General features: G+C 37.2%; 4 protein-coding genes across 7 annotated transcripts; 1 reads left to right on the forward strand and 3 right to left on the reverse strand.

Annotated features, from left to right (window-relative positions):
* Window positions 1-2,764: 2,764 nt before the first annotated feature.
* On the reverse strand, window positions 2,765-7,653 carry LOC311300873 (sorting nexin-5). 2 transcript variants are annotated; one of them, XM_084425514.1, is made up of 15 exons: window positions 7,565-7,653; window positions 7,445-7,485; window positions 6,827-6,934; window positions 6,633-6,740; window positions 5,954-6,023; window positions 5,722-5,849; window positions 5,051-5,134; window positions 4,804-4,878; window positions 4,677-4,707; window positions 4,492-4,576; window positions 4,324-4,363; window positions 4,145-4,231; window positions 3,563-3,652; window positions 3,375-3,440; window positions 2,765-3,206 (listed from the first exon to the last, which is right to left on the reverse strand). In XM_084425514.1, the coding sequence occupies exons 2-15, from the start codon at window positions 7,445-7,447 to the stop codon at window positions 3,063-3,065; spliced, it is 1,119 nt and encodes a 372-aa protein (XP_084281640.1). In that variant the 5' UTR covers window positions 7,448-7,485; window positions 7,565-7,653; the 3' UTR covers window positions 2,765-3,062. The 2 variants fall into 2 exon arrangements, with proteins under 2 accessions (XP_084281640.1, XP_084281639.1); XM_084425513.1 differs by having other exon boundaries at window positions 7,445-7,623.
* A 489-nt stretch (window positions 7,654-8,142) lies between these two features.
* ccdc174 (coiled-coil domain containing 174) lies at window positions 8,143-13,109 on the reverse strand. Its single transcript, XM_084425615.1, has 11 exons — window positions 12,549-13,109; window positions 12,264-12,368; window positions 12,055-12,158; window positions 11,310-11,368; window positions 11,037-11,199; window positions 10,840-10,935; window positions 10,609-10,745; window positions 10,400-10,494; window positions 8,989-9,118; window positions 8,712-8,861; window positions 8,143-8,594 (listed from the first exon to the last, which is right to left on the reverse strand). Exons 1-11 carry the CDS (start codon window positions 12,588-12,590, stop codon window positions 8,287-8,289), a joined length of 1,389 nt encoding a protein of 462 aa, XP_084281741.1. The 5' UTR covers window positions 12,591-13,109; the 3' UTR covers window positions 8,143-8,286.
* Window positions 13,110-13,496: 387 nt separating this feature from the next.
* ghrl (ghrelin/obestatin prepropeptide) lies at window positions 13,497-14,734 on the forward strand. 2 transcript variants are annotated; one of them, XM_084426012.1, is made up of 5 exons: window positions 13,497-13,781; window positions 13,880-14,018; window positions 14,165-14,245; window positions 14,327-14,435; window positions 14,618-14,734. In XM_084426012.1, the coding sequence occupies exons 2-5, from the start codon at window positions 13,905-13,907 to the stop codon at window positions 14,623-14,625; spliced, it is 312 nt and encodes a 103-aa protein (XP_084282138.1). In that variant the 5' UTR covers window positions 13,497-13,781; window positions 13,880-13,904; the 3' UTR covers window positions 14,626-14,734. The 2 variants fall into 2 exon arrangements, with proteins under 2 accessions (XP_084282138.1, XP_084282139.1); XM_084426013.1 differs by having other exon boundaries at window positions 13,500-13,781; window positions 13,904-14,018.
* Window positions 14,735-14,862: 128 nt separating this feature from the next.
* tatdn2 (TatD DNase domain containing 2) lies at window positions 14,863-20,508 on the reverse strand. Of its 2 annotated transcripts, none has more exons than XM_084425822.1 (7): window positions 20,366-20,508; window positions 19,434-19,750; window positions 18,937-19,290; window positions 17,326-18,309; window positions 17,108-17,235; window positions 15,680-15,863; window positions 14,863-15,559 (listed from the first exon to the last, which is right to left on the reverse strand). In XM_084425822.1, the coding sequence occupies exons 2-7, from the start codon at window positions 19,737-19,739 to the stop codon at window positions 15,419-15,421; spliced, it is 2,097 nt and encodes a 698-aa protein (XP_084281948.1). In that variant the 5' UTR covers window positions 19,740-19,750; window positions 20,366-20,508; the 3' UTR covers window positions 14,863-15,418. The 2 variants fall into 2 exon arrangements, with proteins under 2 accessions (XP_084281948.1, XP_084281949.1); XM_084425823.1 differs by lacking the exon at window positions 20,366-20,508 and adding an exon at window positions 20,237-20,336.
* Window positions 20,509-21,479: the final 971 nt, after the last annotated feature.

Raw genomic sequence — 21,479 nt, forward strand, 5'->3', positions numbered from 1 at the left:
TTTCAACCATATCTTCAGCATGTACTCCTCATGTACAATTGAAAATCCATCATCATATTGATTTTCTGCTCATGCTGATCCACCCCAGTATAATGTCATTATTCACTTCACTTTCACTGCATTTATATTCCTGTATATCCATCTTCACAATAATTTAACCCAAAGTTATTTACCCAATACATGAAATATTTTAGATGTGTTATTTCGATTAACTCTCCATTAAAAGACTTTAGGATGATACTAATGTAGAACAAATACTGTGTGACTTCAAAGAATTGGGAAGAAACTATGAACTAAAAAATACATGATTACCTGACTAGAAGCATCCCAAACTATCCAACCCCCGCTGAATTTCACATCTCAGAGGTGACTCATGTCACTGACATAGATGGTCTTCACAAAATCTGGGAGTCAGAGGGATTAAAGGCTCATGGTAATGATAAGAAGTTCTCGTGGTGGAGCCTGAAGATTGATAATGAGAGTATACACGCAGCTGAGAAGTGTTATCTGGAGAAGGTGTTCCCAAACAGATCCAAAGAACAAACAGAAAGACAGGAGTCGGTCCTCCATAAATTCACTGCATCACCTGCATTCCACATTGACGAATCACGCTATGGTAACTTTCGATTCTCTTTTCCCCTGAATGATCTGATGGAAACGTACAGGGTGCAGATGTGTGGAGACCAGAGACCAGTTCTCTTCTCAGGGAATATAAGACAATGTTTTACAAGCAGGAGATCATGTATGTTGTTCTTGTTCACAGCCCTGAGTACAATGAGAGGTTTGGGAAATTCCCAAGGATTGAAAATAGCTTCTTTGTAGATTATGAGGAAAATCTAATTACCTGGAAAGCACAAGCAGTTGGTGATGACATTACATTTGAACTAATGCTGATTAAAGAGGACAAAATCGCAAAAGCTGAACCTGTGAATAAAAATTATTATTATTAAGTATGGGATCATGTTTGCCTGGCATTTAATTTCAAAGATGTCTTAAAGTTCCCAAAAGAAACCCTTAAAAGAGCCTCACCCCTTGTAAACTGGCCAAAATAAACATTGCAAAGGGAAAATGTTGCTCATATGAAGAAGTTACAGTAGTAACATACACTGTAAAAAAAGAAAAGTTGACTTAACTTAAAATTATAAGGCAACTTGCTTCACAGATTTTTTGAGTTGACTCAACTAATAGAGTTTACTCAACTAGAGATGTTATAGTTGAGTCAACTCAACTATAGAGATGTTTTAGTTGAGTCAACTAATAGAGTTTACTCAACTAGAGATGTTATAGTTGAGTCAACTCAACTATAGAGAGGTTTTAGTTGAGTCAACTCAAAAAATCTGTACAGCAAGTTGCCTTATAATTTTAAGTTAAGTCAACTTTTCTGTTTTTAGTAGTAGTAGTAAGAGTGGAAGCAAGCACATCTCCTTTCCAGGAAATTTACCTCCACATCAGCATTCAGCACAATGATATCATGAATTTAGTTTAACATTGACTGGTTGTTCACTATTAATGATTAGTGTTTTGTAATCTTCTATAAATCATTTTTAATATAATTTCTACATAAACTAATACGTGATCAAGTCTATAATAATAATTTGTTACATTTATATAGTGATTTCCTTTGTACTCAAAGCACTTTACGTACGGAAGGGGGGAATCTTCTCAACGCCCACCAATGTGCAGCATCCACCTTGATGCGGCGGCAGCCATATAGTGTAACAGAGCACACACCATTTTATTTGTGGAGAGTGATAAGCCATTCATTATGTGAGGATGATTATGAGGCCATGATGATGGACAGAGGCCAATGGGCAAGTTTGGCCAGGGGTTACACCCTTACTATTTCTGAAGGACATCGTAGGATTTTTTATGACCACAGAGGTTTAGGATGGTGTGTTTTTGGTGTGACAATATTGTCTCTCCATCACTATACTGGGGCCCTCAGAACCACACAGACCCATCCAGGTTCAACCCTGCTTAGCTTCAGTAGGTGACAGCCGAAAGCTCCAGACTGATAGCGGCTGGCATTTAATCAAGAACTATCATTATTAAAGGAGCCGTATGTAAGATTGTGGCCAAAACTGGTACTGCAATCACTTTCAAATTACTGTAGAGCGGTGTATCCCCTCCCCCTCCCCCTCCCCCTCCCCCCTGACTCGAGGTTGCCAGATAGGCTGCAGAATCCAGCAGGAACGTAGGCTGCTACGTAGCTGTGGTAACTAGAGCAGAGCTGGCAATCCCGATGCCGAAACACTACTGACTTCGTGATTGGTAGATAGGAGGAGGGTGGCGCTTAAGGCCAAAACACAAGATGACAACATCAACATCAGTTGAGGGCTGCAACTTCACTTTTTAAATGACAATATCCTGGCCAGACTACTGTTGTCAGTGATATAAGTATTTGAAATTAACATGATTTCTTAATGTCTAGTGACATATCAGGGCCATTTTATGATTAATTGAAATACATTTCTTACATACAGCTCCTTTAAAGGATTTTTATTTTATTTTTCTTCTTGAATAAGCAGTTTAAAATAAGCTGTGTGTATGTGTCTCATATGTGTCTTCATATTGCCTGTATTTTAGTTTTACCTATATTTACCTTACTATATACACATATTTGTAAAGGTTTCTTGAACCTTACTATAGATAGCGACTTTGTATGTTACACTTTTATAGGTAGGCCTGTTTGTCTGACTTCAGTTTCTTTTTGTGCAATATTATTAAACCATCACCTCAGAATTGACAATGTTTGCAAAGTAGAAACAGTCATGGATTTTATTGCTTTACTGCAAGCTTACATAGGACAAAGATCACTTCTGAATCTATAGTCTATCTATAGTGGAACTGGAAGTTAAAGTTAGATGACATTTCAGCGTTAAAAGCTGGAAAACATGATGTAGGCTACAATCAGATTAAAGAGGACAGTTGGTTTAAAAAAAGATGAGAATTTACATGGCACTTTTATCATTTCATTATATCATTTCTATTTTTAGCAGTCTCATAACAGTTTTATTACATTACCAGAAATATTCTTATGATCTACCACCTGTTAGTTTCATTCATTCTGAATACATGTTTCTGCAAGCTTCGAGATGCTGAGAGTAGAGTTCGGCGCACTCCTTCGCTGTGTTGAGCTGCTGTTCAGACCAGCCAATCAGGACGTTCTTCAGCACATTCACTCGGGAGCTATGGAAGCGCTCAATCTGACACACACATTAGTCCAATAAATATATATATACCCTCTATAAATGTACAATGTGCAATCAACATTACTTTAAAATGAAGAATCAGAAGTCATGTCAGTCATGTTTCCAGTGTAACACATTTAGCAGGTAATCTTCTTTGGGTTTAACATTAGTCACAGCATTTACCTCTTCTTTAGCCACAGATGAAATCAGGTTGAACTCTTTCTCAACAGCTTTTTGAAACTCTTCCATCTACAGTATTAGACACAGAAAGACTTCATCTGAATTTACCAGTTAAATATGACGTGAACACTTCAGTGTGGACGTGTGTATGTGGACAGAGAATACACGAAAGATACACATTAAAAACATACCACTTCTCTCTTATTGGCCTTGGCTTTTTCTGTACTCTTCTTAACAGTTTCCAGCTCTATCAGTTTACAGGTTCTTCTGAAGAGCATCTCCTGTTACAAGTAGAAATAGACAGTTACTACCAGTCTTGGGTTACATTTCATACAAACCTGCATTCAACATAAAATATATATGCAGGAGTTTGAACACACCTGACTGAATTAATGTTTTGAGGCTTATGTTTAAATACTGAAATGAGTTTTCTAAACAAATAGTTCCAGCCCTCAAATTTGATTGGTTGAGACTTGGAGATCAGATATACAGTCTTGACTCTAGCAGCACAAAGACTTTTCACTGTATCACTCCACTTGCCTGTGTTTTCCAGACAGTCTAGTAATAAAATAAAATAACAAAACATAAACTTATTGGTTGCCTTACTAGTTTGTAAGTTTAGTTTACTAAGTTTACTAGTTTTTTGTGGCACAGCAAAAATAGACAACGTCTCTGGTAATACTGTATCTAAAAGGAATCTGTATTAAACATGGTATAAAAGCAACATCATGCATAAAAATCAAAGTCATGCTTAGGCATTTTATAAAACATACTTTCTCTGCCTCTTGGTACCGAGACTCCAGGTCCAGACCCAAACCAAGAGTGGTTAGGTTGTTACTGGCAACTTTCTCAAAGTTTTGCTAAGGTAAAAAAAAAAAAAAAAAAAAAATTCAAATTTTAGTATTCAATATTTTTTATAAAAGTAAATAAAGGAATGAGAGAGTGCACTTACCTTTACTGCCTCAATAATATCAGACAGCTTCAAACAAACCCTAAAGAAACACAACATCTGAATAAACTGATTATCCTCTCATAATAACCAACATTCACATAAACTCTCTTTATTCAGCATGCACATTAATGCAGAAACAAAAGGTCATTTTATTTAGTAAATTCTAACTTGGAGAAAGCTACAGCAGCTGCATCGTCCTGATTCACACAAAGATGAAGAGATGTGGAGAAATGTCCACAGGCCAAAGCAAGCTCTGTAAAACACACACACACACACACACACACACACACGTAGTGATATATAAGCCTACTGTATTCCTAAATGATGTGTGAAAACTTCTTGCAGTGACTTACTTTGCTCTGTCATCACAACATCAATTAATTTCTATTGAGAGAAGAACACAATATTGCACATTGAATTATAAAATGACTAACAGTGCACTGGACAGATAAAAACTGAAAAACAGCTTAAATAGTGTACCTCTGTGGCAACCTTTGACAAAGCGGCAATATTTGTGTTTTTATTTCTCTCGTTCTGAAAGAAGTTGTCCACATCCTGGGGATATTACATATGATATAAATCACATTCATATATCTATAAAGTTTATATTGTCATATATAATATCATTACACAGTGCTGTGTTTGGTACAAAAGACATTCGCAGCGGTGGATGGGATGAACACCAGCATAAATCACTCACATGAACAACAAACTTTTACACAGATACCTTATGACTTTCCTTCCTCATCTCCTCCACAGCCTGACTAAGGCGATTAAAGATTCCTTTCCTGCCTCTCTGTTTTCCAGGAGACTAGTCAAACAACACATGCAATGACAAAAGTGAGACTGTCAACAAAGATTTTGTCACCTTTCCCTCAAAACCGATTAAGGTGATGACAGAAAAACAGCAAAATGGTCAAACAATAAAAACAGCTTTCAAGCTGGTGAAAAAAAAAAAAGGTTAGCTGTTGTTTTTGAACAATGATAGCTAGTTTCCAGCAGCTAAAAGCTGGTCTTAACCGGTTTAGGTGGCTGAGGGAGCTGGTTGAGCTTGGTCAAGAACACAGCTGAAAAACAAACCAGATCATGCAAGCTTAAACTGGTCAGCTTTTTGGAGCATAGTAGCTGATTTGTTCCAATATGGGTGACCAGCTCAGCCAGGTCTCCACCAACTGATAGTACAGCTAATCAACCATCTAATGACACATGACCAAGATAATGACCAGCTACTATGTTCTAAAACACAACTACTACCTTCAGTTTTAGCAGGAAACCTCAGCAGGACACGTTACCCTGGTTAGTTGCATTGTATTATCAATCATAGATCAGGCTGTGATGCAGAATTTGAATTAATGAAAAATCACAGTCACTTTGCGTATGTGTGTGTTTATAGTAAACCTCAGAGTTAATAAGAAAGCTGTCCAGTGCTTTGCACTTGCAGAGAGTTGGGTGTGTTGCCACCTGCTGGAGATAAAACTCCAAAGCCTTACAATAACCCTTCCAATCCTGTCCTAGAGCCAGGAATCCTGAACACATACAGAACAACAGAAAATGTGTTACATGAGAAACTAAATATCAAATTATTGGCATCCATACACACACTGCCTGTGCATATTCAAACAATACATACCAAGTTGTTTGAGTGCTTTGGCCTGCATGTTTGACTGCAATGAAAGTGCTTTAGGGGGCAAAGGTGGAAACTGTGGGCATAAAATCATCTCATGTAAGTGTTTCCCCGTTCATAGATCTTGTGGTTTTAGAGTGAAAATGAATAAGAAAATGCCTATAGGGTCATTCCAACTCAATCAGAGGTCCCTGGCTCAAATGTTTTATTTAGTTAATTTCTTCTCTGAAGAAAGACTAACATAAAGTAAAGTGACATGTGGATGCCAATAATTGTAACCAATACTCAGAATTAGCATTAGATGGCACTATTAGCAAATAGTGATGAAAACTAAAATATGACATACCACGAATAAATATTGACTGAGTAATCCACTATTTTGTAGAGGGGGATCAAAATGACAAAAATGACTTGAAAGATCCATCTTTCTAAATAAATTTTCTCCCCCTTGTAATTTGACTCCAAATCTCAGGTGAAAATCGTCATTTCGACCCTCCTCTACAAAATAGTTCATTACTCCGTAAACATTCATTCATGGCATTTCATACTTTGGCTTTCATCACAATTAATGTTTGTCTCTCTTCAGAAAAAAATATTAACAAAATCAATAAATTTAGCCAAGGAATTTCAAAATTTGGTTGATTTGACACGGAATGTGCCAATAATGTTTAGTGAATTCACTCACTATAATTCCCTGAAGTCCAGGAACATTTTCCTGTGAGAAAAGACTCTGTTGAAGCCATTCAAAGTCCTCATGTGCCCGAAAAACACACACCCCTGCACTGCTGTTCAACTGAGGGGGAAAAATGAAGTAATGATATTTAAGCATTTCACAAACCATATTTAGAACAGGTTTTATGTATTTACTACGCATCTTACTTTCTGGGAAGTAATGGCAAACGTCAGAACGTCTCCATCCTGAGTCATATCAGTGATTCTGATGCTGTCCGCACTTACACTTAGTGCTGATTCTGCACTTGAACCTTCCTAAAACACTCACAGAGTCATTCATTTACACAATACAAGAATTGAAATCAATGCTTGCAATCAATTGTGACTTATAAACATGTACAGGGTTTTTATATCACAACAAGTGTTGTGAAACTTAAAAGAGCTAAAATCTCTTGAGGTAATAATATTAGGGTCGCCTTTATACATTTTTTATACTACTATAGGTTCAATTCAGTAACATAAACTAGTGTATCAGGCATCATGAACTAATGAACAATACTTATCTACTTACAGTAATGCATATTTAACAATAATGACTTATGAATTAATAATGAACAAAAGCATTTTTGCAGTATAAATTCATTATATAAATAATTTTATGAAATATCTATATAATAATGTGATATTTATAAATGCTACAAAAATTACATTTCATTATATTTAAAGCATTCATTAGTATTAACGAATTGTCTACAAACAGCAGATGGTTGAACAGCATGTTACTACATGGTCATGTGATAATCACAACCTGAAATGGTTACTTACCATCTCACTGGAATTCAACAAGTTTCCTACTTTGGTTTAATCTTCAAAATGTAGAAAACAGAGACATATGAGAAAACAAAGTACGCTCTTCTCTTAATCTTCAACATAAACCCTTTTTACCTTTGTCTTTGTCACCTCTACTTTCTACTTTATTTCCCTTCCTCTCTCTCTCTCTCTCCAGTTGATACAAAATGCTCACACAGACATTCTTGCGGAGACAGGATATCCTTCAGATCAAAGGTCACTATGGTCCTGCGATTTGGTTGTATGTGAAATTTTATCCAATATATAGTTTTTTTTGTGTGTCCACATGTGGAACACACTCAAAGTAAGTAACTTGTAAAGCACACTCATTACAGGCTACTGAGTAACTAAGCACAGTTACACTGGGCAAAGTTTATGAGTTGCACATGACTGCAGTGTTCATAGCATGCATAAAAACATAAGAAAAAGATGTGACAAACACAAAGTAGAATGACACTTCGCAATCATTTGATGAAGAGAACAGTAGCTTCGGTTTAAATCAATGTTTTTGATTGAAAAAAATAATTTTATAGACAAAAGTTACTTATATTCTTATTTAGAAATACATTTACAACCTGGTGAAAGAATTGATGGCAAAATGAATTATGGTTAAAAAAGCGGTTGACATTGTGACTATAGAGATGCAATAAAAGATGCACAAAGATCATACAAAAATCTGGTCATTCTTTATTCTAATTTTGCAAATCAGTTACATTTTACAAAGTCTAACTGTCCCTTCAGCTTAAGACTGACATAATGCACCAGGCTTGATGGAGCCTGCCATTTCCTATAGTTTCCCAAACGATTTTCTGACTTGTTCACGTAGAGTGTTTGTAGTACGATAACAGGTCATCCAGACTCTGTGTTTGAGCAGTCTGTGGTTGAGAAGATTGTGCATATGTGGGCATGTCAGAAGGATGACTAGGGGTAGATATGTTCTCTGTCTCTCTTTCGGTGGCCCTTTGGGATTCAGACCACTTGAAGGCAGGTTTTCCTTTAGCCTGCCCTTTGTCTGTTGCTCTGTTGTGATTGGCCCATCTGTCATCTGCGAAATAAGCAGAGGGAGGAGCAAAATCGGAGTCTCGCTCATCTCGACGAAGACTGGTCCACTGACCCCAGGAGAACTCTGGAAAAGGAAATGTTTAAGTTGCATTTTCTTCAAAACAGCAAATGTAAACACTAGAGCAAATGAAAAGGAAGGAAGGAAGTGATGTGCCGTGCATTTATGTGTCAGGTCATGTACCTTTGCCTCTGTCCCACTCTCTTACGTATGGAACGCCAGGTTTGGTGTCTTTTCTTTCCTGAATCTCCACCTCCACTTTCGGCACTGTTGCAGGGGCTGGAGGTCCAACTTCTTCATCTTCATCATTCTCAGCATTATCAGCGGCAGGAGCTACAAGGGAAAATCAGACATGATCCAAAAACATCCTCACATCCTTTAGATATAACCACCAACATACAGATACACATTTAATATGCTTCAAAGCATATAAAGACTTGTTAAATATTCAGCAACACACCATCTTCTTCATCCCCTGGCTCCAGCTTGCTTTTCTTTATCCTTCTCATCCTCACTTTAGCGAGTCGAGCTTCAAGAAGGGATTTCCGCTTATCCTTCAGTTGCTCGCGTTTGCTGCGCTGTTCTGTGGTCTGCAGAGAAGAAAAAAAAAATTTGTAAACCTAATAATTTACAATGCAGCCAATAGTAGAGATGTTGAAGAAGACGTTTCAATAACAGCCAATAGTAGAGAAGCTGAGGAAGGAAGACTGTTTCAATCGTGGCCAATAGTATAGAAGCTAAGCACACCGTTTAAAAATATAGTGTTAATCTTGAATAACAATACAAATATAAATCACAATTTTTTTACTTTCTTTCATATTATCAATTATATATTATTGTGATGCCTATATTCACTTGTATTTAAATGTAAAATTTAAATTACGGTTTTAGTTTTTAGTGATTTACCCTAATTTATATAGACAAAATGGTATAGAATGGTATAGTAAGATTAGCCATTTTTTAATGGTCAATAATAATAATAATAATAATAACATGGATCACAATAAGCATCAGTCAGAATTTTCATACAAGTGCACCTCAAGTCTCAATGCATTTTGGAAGTGCTTTCTCAGCAAAATATACATGTGATACTGCTACACGTACACGGTGCGAATTCGGACACTCGGGAGGTCGTGAGATATTGCACACGTTACGAGTCAGTTAACCTGATAAGCAGCGGGTACACGACATGACTGTCCTGCACAAATTTTATCCCGAGCCGGTCGGCAATCACTTGAGCTTTTGCATTAAACACAGAGACCGGAGTTTTCAATGTTGCAGGCAGCTTTAGCGCTTCAGATTGAAAAATTACAAATGTGTGTGCAAATGATTTGTTGAAAAGCAGAGAACAGTAGCCATTCCTTTCAACATAAATAACTTGAGAGGGAGAGGGAGTTGTCTGTGTGTGTGTGTGTGTGAGAGAGAGACAGTGTATGCGCACACTGTATGGTTGCAGTCACTGAGCTATAGCCTCATCGATCTAGCCTGTGACATGGTTGTGTATGATTTGGCAATAGGGGACAGCCTATACGCGGGGAAAAATCGGACTCCCCGAATTTTTTAGACATGTTTAAAAATGATTGTGAGTTCGGGAGGTGCTCGTAACATGCTCGCTCGGCTAGTAATTCCTCTCACACGCTACGAGCCACGACCATCAAAGATTTTCACGCGATTTCTCCCAAGTGAAAAAATAATAATCACCGCAAGACCGCAAAAATCGTACAGTGTACGCCCGCCTTTAGAAGGCAACATCATGCTGCCTATCTTTTGGAACAGTCTTTGCTTCGTATGCACACTTACAATGCTGTCTAGGTAGGTAGCTCATTCTGCTTAGGAAAAGAGTTTGTGACTCATTTAATTGTTGTTCTGACCTGATCTCTCAGCATGTCTAGAGTTTCTCTCTGTTTTCTACGTCGGTCCTCATCCTGGGCAAAAGAAAAATACCCAACACCCAGCTCTCTGGCCTCTGAAACAGACACAAAACACTCATGTGAGACACTCTCAAAGAAGCACTACCTAGAGGCATTTTCTACACATTAGACAGGTTTCGGTGTGTCTAGAGATCACTCCTCTCCATCACCTTGCTCTCTGATATTTTCATAGTGAATGGGTCCAACAGGTCTCTTCATCTGCTCCTCTTCCTCTTTCTCCCACTGCTCTCTCTGCATTTCTCTCCTCATGTCATCAGATAACAGCGTCCTGTCAGCGCCAGTCACCCTGTGCATAATAATAGATATATATTGAGCACAACCAATGGCAATTAGCTAGATACAAAAATAAAACACAGCAAAGGTAAGAACAATAAACGTACCTCTTGTTCTGGAGATCTTGGTCCATTTTCTGAAAACCAGGTAGGTCTTTCCTCAAACATCTTCGAGAACGTCCTAATGCATCAACATAGTCCACCCTGCAAGAGAGAGAGAGAAAGCAAGCAAGAAAACCCGTAGTTGAGTACAAATCACATTGCCTCGTAGTCAGGTTCAAAATATATTTATAAACACACCGTACCATTCTTCATTTGCATTCTGCGGGTCTGGAACAGGGACTTTCACATCAGAGTCCTCTCCATCTCGGTACCCTGCTTCATCTGCAGTGCATGTCTGTGGTTCATTCCTCTGGTTGATGATCTTCTGGGTGAAGTCCACCAGAAAAAGACTTTCAGTCTCCTCATCTAAATATAAAAAGAAATTGTCAACTTCAATATCAGTTCATTTACAAAACACCCAAAGCAGTGTTCAAGAAGTGAATTTTTTTAATTTGGGATGGTCAACAAGCATATACCTGGGAAATCTCCTTTTGTCATCTGTTCATAAAGACGTGCCTTTTCCTCCAATTTTTTCCTGCATAAGACAAAAATGTATCAGGAGAGCACAATATAATTGTATTCCAAAATCTGAACAATGAAGGTGATTTAGAGTACCATTAGAAGGATCTGAAACATGACTCTTTTTTATCATTATATTGTAAAAAATATCCTACAGTCATTACAATATCTCAGCATTTGAAACAGGGTGTATGGTCTCAGATTATTATATAGTATTAATAAAAAAAGTGACCAAAAAAACTTGGATACAGATGAAAAAGGCACTTAGATAAAAAACCTTTTAATAATAATATATCTTCATAAGTATTTTTATTGAGTGTATGATTTTTTTTAATATGTGAATGTGAAACAGTCTTCAGCAAAAAAAGAAAAGAAAAAAGAAATGTGATTTATGACAACAGGTTGTTATATAAATCAAAACTCATGAACCATACACTGGCCTCAAAAAAATATTTGGACACTTAAGCCACACTTATATAAAATTCATTGTAAAAAACAAAGTAAAAACAAAGTGTCAACTGCAAACACACTAGATCTTTTCATGGAACTCATTTTGGTTTGTACTGACATTCATACAACTTAGTGTCTATATACTTTTTGAGCCACTCTGTGCCTAGTGAAGTAGGCAAAAGAAAATGAATTGATGAAGAGGATATAAAGAATCAGAATAATGTAGTACTGGAGTATGAATAGCCTATTCACCTGGATTTGTCCAGCGTGTTTTCTTCCTCAGTTACAGTTTGCTGAACGTCCCTCTGCGCTCGTTCATTGACTCCTTCATTTTGTTTAATCCAAATATTGGGCTTCTGTGAGCACATAAAACACACAATTACAATTACAATTACAAAAGGCGTGTATAATGGTTGAATGATAACATCTAGTAGTTATGACCTGCCCGTGTCGTGTCTTACTTTTATTTTTGTTTTGGACTTATGTGCAGCTCCTGCATCTTGGCCAAGTCTGTCGTGCTTAAATTTCTCCTGCTTCCGATATAATTCCGCTTTCAAATCAACCAGCTGAAATGTAAATTGAAAAGTATACGTTAGCCAAGAGATTTTAGGATTTTAAAAAGAGGTAACGTTACACAATGCAAGTCTACTGTCAGCTGTGATGCTAAGCTAACTATAACACACAAACAAAACTAAAATTGTGAAAAGTGTATTGTTCAAAAAGGAGATAAGATACAAAATATTCACCGATGACGCTGTAACATTGTATGGTTTCTTCTTTTTATCCATGTTAACTGTAGCTGATTAGGTGATATAGCAGGCAGGCACTGACATTCAGAGAGCAAAACAGTATCCAAAAACAATGCTGAAAAGATGAGATGCAGCCTGCCATCTGCCGTCTCGGAGGTCAAACTACAACAATATTTTAAATTGAAACCAGTTTTTTATTTCTATGGCGTAAATCAAACATGTTTCTACCATGTCAAATGTCCAAAATATGGCGTTACGCAACGAAATGTCCAAAAAAAAAAAAAAAGCAAACAGACGAAGCTGGGTACGCAGGATGTAGCGAGTTTAAGATGGTCAAGCTGGTGTTCAGCTGGTTTTAGCTGGTTAGTTGGTCTCCCAACCTGACCATCTAAAGAAGTGAGCAAAACCCCTTTAAAACCAGCCTGTTAAGTCAGCTATGACCAGACTGAAGACCAGATAAGATCAGCCAACCAGTTTAGGCTGTTTTTAGCTGTTTTTTGTGTGTGAAAAATATGAAAACCAGAAGGTTCATAGCCAAGTTGCCTCAAACTTTCAAAAAAAGAAATTCCTTCTTTTTGTTCTATCTATTTATTACTGTTGTTCTCTACTATACACCCCTCTCTCTCTCTCTCTCTCACACACACACACAATTATAAAGTAATGGCCCATAAACTGATATTCTCCATAAAAATGGCACTTTATGCTACATTATTATTATTGATAAAAAGAAAATGGATTGTATTCAGAACCATAAAAATAAGTGTAAAATAATTGTTTTAATTGCCATAAAAACAGTACATGCATATCAGTTATGGGTAGGATTATGTTGTTGGAAGAATATGCTGCCAACCATGTACAAGGGTGAGTCCACTTAAAAGTGTGTGTTCGTACCTAATATTTGCTCCGGTTACAGATGATCTATTGCCAGGTCTGTAAAATAAACCTGTTAAGGCAATAGTTCAGTGGTCTAGTAACACATATAGCTATTGACACAGCAGCCACATCACCATATTACTTTATTTGTCATCATCTCTTATCATATTCATATCACCTTAAGGTAAATCTTTGTCACACATTCACATACAGTAACAATCAGGGATTTTCAGTTCTGTTTGTTTTCACAGTTTCATTTGTAGATTTTAATGCTAATTGTTAACCAAAGGCTATTATAAAAGTGAGAAGCAGATCTTTGTGTGCAGACCTACTGAAGCAGTTTGATCATTACAAAAGGTGGGATTGAATGATTTTTTACTATTTCTGCACACTCAGTTTATATAAAATGATTTTACTTTTAAAGTGCAGTCGTTAAGATTGTTGTCATAAAACAGAACTAAACCGGGTGACTTTCCAAGGATGCCTCTGCGCAGTCGTGCCAGCCACATGTTCCTGCTCTTATGTGCTCTTTCCTTATGTGTCGAATCTGTAAGAGGCGGCACCAGCTTCCTCAGTCCTGATCAGAAACCACAGGTGAGCATATGTCTAGTGGATGTGTCTGAGTTTGTTTGGAGTTAACCAATTTTAGGAACTCAATTTAAAAAATCTATTTGGTCAAGATTACATCAATTCATGCTCGAAGTCTGGCATCAGATATATTGTGTGTGTCCCATTTTAAGGGTCGAAGGCCACCACGGGTGGGCAGAAGAGATGCTGCTGAGTCAGAGATCCCAGTGATTAAAGAGGATGATCAGTTTATGGTAAAACCAGCAAGTGCACATTTAAATAGAATTTCAATGAGTTACTACTGTAGTCATACTTTGTTCTCACTACCTGTTTAGATGAGCGCTCCATTCCAACTGTCCGTGTCTCTGAGTGAAGCAGAATATGAGAAATACGGTCCTGTGCTGCAGAAGGTTCTTGTGAATCTTCTTAGTGATTCTCCATTTGGTGAGCTAAATGCTTGTTTTAAGAACAGATCCAAACAAATGGAAAATTTCCCAGAAAAAGTCCCAGATTTAACTAAAAGTGCTTTCTGACAGAGAATTCTTCAAGACACCGTTTGATGTTGTATTTGAATAGTTTGTGTTCTTCAAACTAACACGCTAAATGTATGTTCTCATTTGTTTCAGAATTCTGACAAGATCTACCAATCCTACAAAAATCAACTCCTCCTAAATCATACAAATTATTTACAGTTTAAATCAATTTCTAATACACTGATTTGACCAAATAAAGGATGAGAAAGAAATAACTTTCTGCCTCTGGTTTCTATTTTCTTTGCTCACTCTCATGCGTTTCAAGGTCACATTTGTGCTACAGTCGCAAAAGGAAAAACAGCCTTGTCTTTCTCAAAAAATAATTTCATAAACCCATTCATGTTGCATATACATTTATTTAAACAAAAGTTACATTTATATAAAACCAACAACTTGGTAAAAGCTATTTGTTGTGGTTTTTCACAATCTGTTTCACATTTTCTTTTTACATAAACTTTTTCATGTGAAAATGACTGGTTTCTAATATAAGGGAAGACACAAGATGGCATTTTATGTCACTTATGTCTCAAAAGCATACATAACTTGTAAGCATGTATGCAATCACACGGCCAAAGAAACCTGAGAACAGAGAACCATTTTAAAACACAAAACTGAAGAGATATTAAAATGTATCATTGCTAACGGTTTTAACAGATGTGAAATTCCCTATAACACGGTAAGAAACTTAAGTAGCAATGCTCATACACTTACTAACACACACTATAGTACATTGGAATATCAATTCTTGAAGACATTGTGATGCAAACACAAGAAAAAGGGGGTTTTTTTAAAAGAAAAGAAAAATGCCAAAGATGCAAGACGAAACTGCTAGCAGGACTAAGATTTTGAAGGACTCCAGTTGATAAAATAAGTAGTTTAACACAGCGTTTCCAATCACAGTCCGTATATGTGTCTAGTGTTCTGCCGTACTGTTTGCAGTACTGTTGTTAGCTGCTCTCCTTTCAGCACACTAATCTCACGCAGTGTGTGTATGCCCATACCAGGGTGAGCAAACCTGCACACGGACTTGGGCACCTACAGAAAGAGGAAGAGAGGTGAATGTAAGTGTATTTTAAAGAATGACAAATTAGACAAGTCGTGCACATGTGTGGTAGTGGAATCAAACAATGTGTGCTTAGTAACTAGCACTGATACCTGTCTGGGTAGGAAATATGGTGCATCGGTCTCCAGTAGGATTCTGTTGAGTGGGATTTTTTTCACAGCTTCTCGAACCTCCAAAGCGCGTTGGTAGGTTACCAGTCCAGTGAAACCCACACACAGGTTAGGGAATTCACTTAGGAACGGCTCAATCACAGAGTAGCTGTTGGTGAAACAGTGTCTAACAAACATATGAACACAGGTTAGTAAACTATAAACTCTGACCAGTGCTGCCAACTATTTTCAATGTTAAGTAGCAAATCCTGCTCAAAAAGTCTGTTGCATATACAAATAATGACATAATGCAGTTTCTCTCCTAATCCAAGCTCACATACTGCATAATATATAGCCGAATACATAGATGTGTATAGACGTAGATGCAACATTCGACTACTCCAGGCATGTCGGCGTGACCGCCATCTTGGAACGGTCAGCGTGATGTCATTCACAGTGAGAATCAATTATGACGCAAAATTGCACAGCTTCTGGTTGTGAAACCGCTGAGATTTAAATTCCAGAAGAAATGGGATAACCTTTCACAGGCGAGAATGTTGGTTTGTGTTTTTACATACATTAACTCAATATTACATAATACGTCTTGTTAGCTGATGCCTTGGTCTTGTATTATACGTTTAGCAAAATCATCTGCTGAAGTCTATTGCAGATTTAGATATTCATACGTCTAAGTACATTTGCAGACGGTCAATCAACTTGCTCTCGAGTGTTCACGGACCAGTGTTTTGACCGTTCCAATATGACTGATGGCTTACATATAGTGGCCCATAGAAACAGCCGCTAATGAGGCATATATGTTTATATATCTATGGCCGAATGTCCAATAAAGCCGTTCTCATTTACATACTTTTTATCAACAACTAACAACAAGCAACTAAATGTTACATCAACAAGCAACTAAATGTTAACCAGCAGTCAAAAATAAAACAAAATAAATAATAATTTGCTAGATTTGTTGCTAGTCAGTTTTTCTTTGTAAAGAACGGTGCTAAATTGGCAACATTGACTAACTAGAATTAGTGTAGGTATTTTATGCAGTAGGGTGAATCTCACAATAAAATGTCATTCTATTTTATAAATGATAAACTTATCCAAATAATATAAGAGAAAAAAAAAAAAAAAATAATATATATATATATATATATATATATATATATATATGAAAGAAAAAGAAAAATGATCCTGTATGGACACTGGACAGAATGATTTAAAAATAGGAAAAAAAAAAATATATTGTAAATATTTTAATAATACATACATCAAATAAATATTAATGCTCCTTAAAACATGCTTCATTGTTTAATTCCAAATACAACTTATTACTTTAGTTTAATGTTAGAGTGAAATATGAGCCATGAGTTTTTATTTAAATGAGAAACTGGCCCGAGTGTTTGTTTTATAAGAACTGACCTGTGTATTTTGTAATCCCGGGGGACACATTTCTTCATAATTTTCAGCAAATCATCATCGGCATCACGGCAATGTATGACTAGAGGCTTCCTGAGACTGATGGCCAACTCCAACTGTCGTTCAAACACCTTGACAGGAAAAAGACAGAAATTATGTTCTTTTGACTCTCTCAAGTACATGCTTAAAACATTTGGAGGTAATCATCCAGTCTACCATACCTCTTTCTGTTTCCTTGAGTCTGTGGAATTCTTGTGCGAGTAATCCAAACCGATCTCTCCAAACGCTATGGCCTTAGGGTGACGCATAGCACGCATGATGCTTTGCTCATGAGTGTGGTTATACTCTTTGGCAAAATGTGGGTGGCAACCAAATGCACCCCACACTTTCTCCTCTGCCAGTAGCCCCTCCCAGATGGCCTCTTTCTCTGTGATTCGTGGGTTGCAGAAATCTGCAATGCAGCCCCTAAACTCCAAAGGGAAACTACTTGCGTACTGGCGCTGAAACCTTTGAAAGCTTCCCTGGAAACCCAACTTCCCATAGAGCATGTCAAGGTGACAGTGCGTGTCAATAAATCCTGCAGAATCTGCATTTGAGTAGGTCCAATCTGACAACCAAAGAGGCTCCGAGCCAACCGACATCCTGCGGGTGTTACTGTCAGCAGCGAGACGCATCTGTGAGGATGAGAAATTTGAATCTGAAGTCCTGCGTGTAGTATGAGGAGAGCAATCCCAGCTTTCAGGTGAGAAGGGGGCGTAGGTGATGCTTCTGAGCTCGGGAAAAGGATCGGCCAGTGTAGAGCTGCTGATGATGGACTGCTGTAATTTGAGGGTCCGCTTAACTGACATACAGCACGAATTGTTATTGGGGGTTGTGAGGTCAGAGGCTGTAGTTTGAGGCGGACGCTCTGACCACAGCTCCACATCCCTGGCTGGGATGGTTGGGGTAGTGTCAGCCCCTTGAGATTCTAATTTCCAAAGGGCTTGTGAGAATGTTGAAGGCTTTAAAGCTGCTGGTGATGAGGAGTACGGGTTGAGTTCCAATGGTGGAGGAATGTCACTGAAGTCCACAAGCTCACAATCCCTTTCAAGCTTTGTTTGTTGCCCCTTTGGCTCAAAGGACTCATCCTGCGAGAAAACTTCAACCTGCTCCGAGTCCTCAACATCCGACCAATCCGGCGATTCTGGCCGCTTTAGGATCACACTCTGTGCATAGAGACAAAGTCAGTATCAATTATTTTAAAAGACATTTAAAATAGTGCAGAATAAACATGCTTTATATAGGAGATTATATATATATATATATATATATATATATATATATATATATATATATATATATATATATATATATATATATATATATATATATATATATAAAAAATTTAATGTTTGGAAAGTCTCTCATGCTCAACAGGGTAGCATTTATTTTATTAATACAGTAAAAATAGTAATATTGGGAAATATTATTACAATTCAAAATAGCTGTTTTCTGGTTTGCTATATATTTTTTTGAAATGTAATAATTCCTGTGATGCAAAGCTGAATTTTCAGCATCATAACTTCAGTCTTTAATGTCACATGATTCTTCAGAAATCAATCTAATATGCTGATTTGGTACTTAATCATCAATATTACATTTTCTTGATGAAACAATGATAAAAAAAAAAATAATGTTTCAAGATTCTTTGATGAACAGAAATGCCAAAGAATGTCATTATTTAATGTATTTTTTGCAACAATGTAAAAGTGTTTACAGGCACTTGTGATCAATTCTTGCTGAACATAATAATTCATTTATTTCCCCCCCCAAAAAGTAGTAGTATCCATTACCCTGGTGTCGAGCTTTATTACTTCCCCTTCATCTTCGGTGTCAATGATCTCCAGCGGGGGAGGCCCATCATCCTTAGTCGTGAACAGAGAAAGTGGTTCATTCTTCTCACTGAAAGAGCAGCAATCAAGGTCAGAGCAGCTTTCCTCCTCATCTGCCTTCACAGGTTTGTCTGGGGTTTTCTTCGCAAATAGGCTTTTAGGCCCACCAAATGATGACTTTTTGTCTGCATTCCCCACTGCATCATTTAGCGCCTTGAGATAAATGATTTTCCGTCCATCCTCTGGACTCCTGTGTTTTTTCCCAGCAGAGGGAGGTGAAGGCTCAACAGAGGATTGTTGCCCTGTAACAGTGTCCTAAATGCCACACAAAAAAAACACAAATCATGGAAATCCTCTCAAATACATGCAATAAGTTACATAAAACATATTTAATACCACTATAAAATATTATATATATATATAGACTGGGGAAACTGAAAATCCTTATTGTTACTCACCTCACCAGGACTGTTTTTTTTCTGGAGTGCTCGGTGGGGTCCAGTCAATTTTAAGCGTGATTTCGGTGTACTTCGTGAAGAGTGCTTTGGAGTGGTAAGATGGATGTTTTCCACGTCGCCAAGTCCAGCTGACCCAGTAGATGTGTTCAGGCCAGGAGAGCCAGCCTCGCTCATACCACTATCCTGACCATCTACATCCCAGCATGTGGGCAGTGCCACACCCACACTGTTCTTCATGAGCTTTCTGGGGGAGTTCAGTGTCTTATTCAGCCATGTCAATTTCACCTTTTCCCTTTTGCGGTTCATCGTACTAGGATCTTGAGAAAGAAAGAAAATGTATACATGGGTCATAAATCAGAACCACAAACAGATGCAGCTGTTTCTAAGCCAATTTTGAGATGGGTTCACTTCCAGGTTCTTTGAAAAACTGAAAACAAACAAAACACTGTAAATTCAAAGTGGAGATGCAGTCCAGCAACCAGATGCAGTTACAAGGACATTTGAGACTCACTTAAATAAAAGGGAGTTATATTTACTCCCTTAATTAATTAATTAATATATCATTTTAATTCAATATTTACACGTATCTTTAAAAACGCATTGGTCAGCAGACAGGCATTTTCTGTAGGTTAGCTAAAAGGTTAGAAACACATCGACAGCTCTTTTATACTATCTATTTATTTCTATACATTATTAAATAAAAGCACAAACCTGTGTACACTGTAAAACGCGGTAACATGTTTATTTAAAAAGCTATTAGTTAACTACATATGCTAGTAATTAGCAGAAACCTCATGCCTGACCTAAAACTGTGACCCCAAGCGTCAGTGCACATAACGGCGATCACAAGAACGGAAAACAGTCTGAAAGTGTGTAATAGTCTTGATTAAACCCGATTATGTCAAAGCAACAGCAAAGTTAATCTCACAAACCTTAAGGCCTATGCGGATGAAAGTTCAGGTGGATCACGTGCGTAAGTAATTAGCGATGCTTTCACTGCTCACTGCTGTCAACGGTCCTCACCGTACTGGACCCTGGGTAGCATGGGTGATGAACGCTTAGTTTGAGACGCACCAAGTATGGAGTGTGCACATTCCTCCATTTCAAGCATGTGTGTAGACTTTGAAGGAAAATGAAAACATTTGACCTACAGAATTAAGATTAAATGCAATATCACTTATACTTGTATAGAAACTTTAGAGGTAGTATATCCCAAGGTGGATTTATTTCTGAAAAGCAATTTCCTGTAAGGTGGATACAGTAATTACAAAAAGTCAACAACAAAAAAAAAAAAGTCAAAAAAAAAAAAAAAGCCGTTGAACATTTCTGACGTTATTGCCCACAATGCCCAGAAGAAGAAAAGATGCAGTTCGAGGAAAACACGTTGATCTTCGTGGCAACACGCCCCAGAACTAGCGAGGAACAATTAGTCATACTATATGGGGTAAGTTGTTAAAGTGCTTTTCATCTAACTTAAATGTATAAAAAATCAGTTCAAAAGCGATAAAAACACAAACAGTTAATATACAGACACATCAAACAATTGTTTTGGCCAAAAAATATTGTAATTAATAAATTGTATAAACTTGTAGCATTTATTTTTACATTTACGCATTTTACATTCTTATCAATTATTGCTTTCCTTGGGAATCGAACCCATGACCTTGGCAAGCGCCAACTCTAATGTTTGAGCTACAGGAAAACATGTGACAACTTGCTCCAACCTGACAGTTATACTATATAAAACAAAATCCTTGAAATGAGAACAGTTCACAATTTTGGTTAAAATCTACTATCGTTAAATAATTAACACCTACCTTAATGCATCATGCTTCATTTGCAATTTTATCATTTTAGTTCGAAAGATGCATCAGAAAATGTATTGTAATTTAAGATTGGTTTGAAGTAGATGTTTAAAACCAATCAAAACCACTTTTAGAGAAAACTACTATATATATACACACACACACACACACACACACACACACACACACACACACACACACACACACACACACACACAGTGCTTAACAATTTATTAGATAG

Source organism: Rutilus rutilus, assembly GCF_951802725.1.
Source record: "Rutilus rutilus genome assembly, chromosome: 12".
Classification (NCBI taxonomy): Eukaryota; Metazoa; Chordata; class Actinopteri; order Cypriniformes; family Leuciscidae; genus Rutilus; species Rutilus rutilus.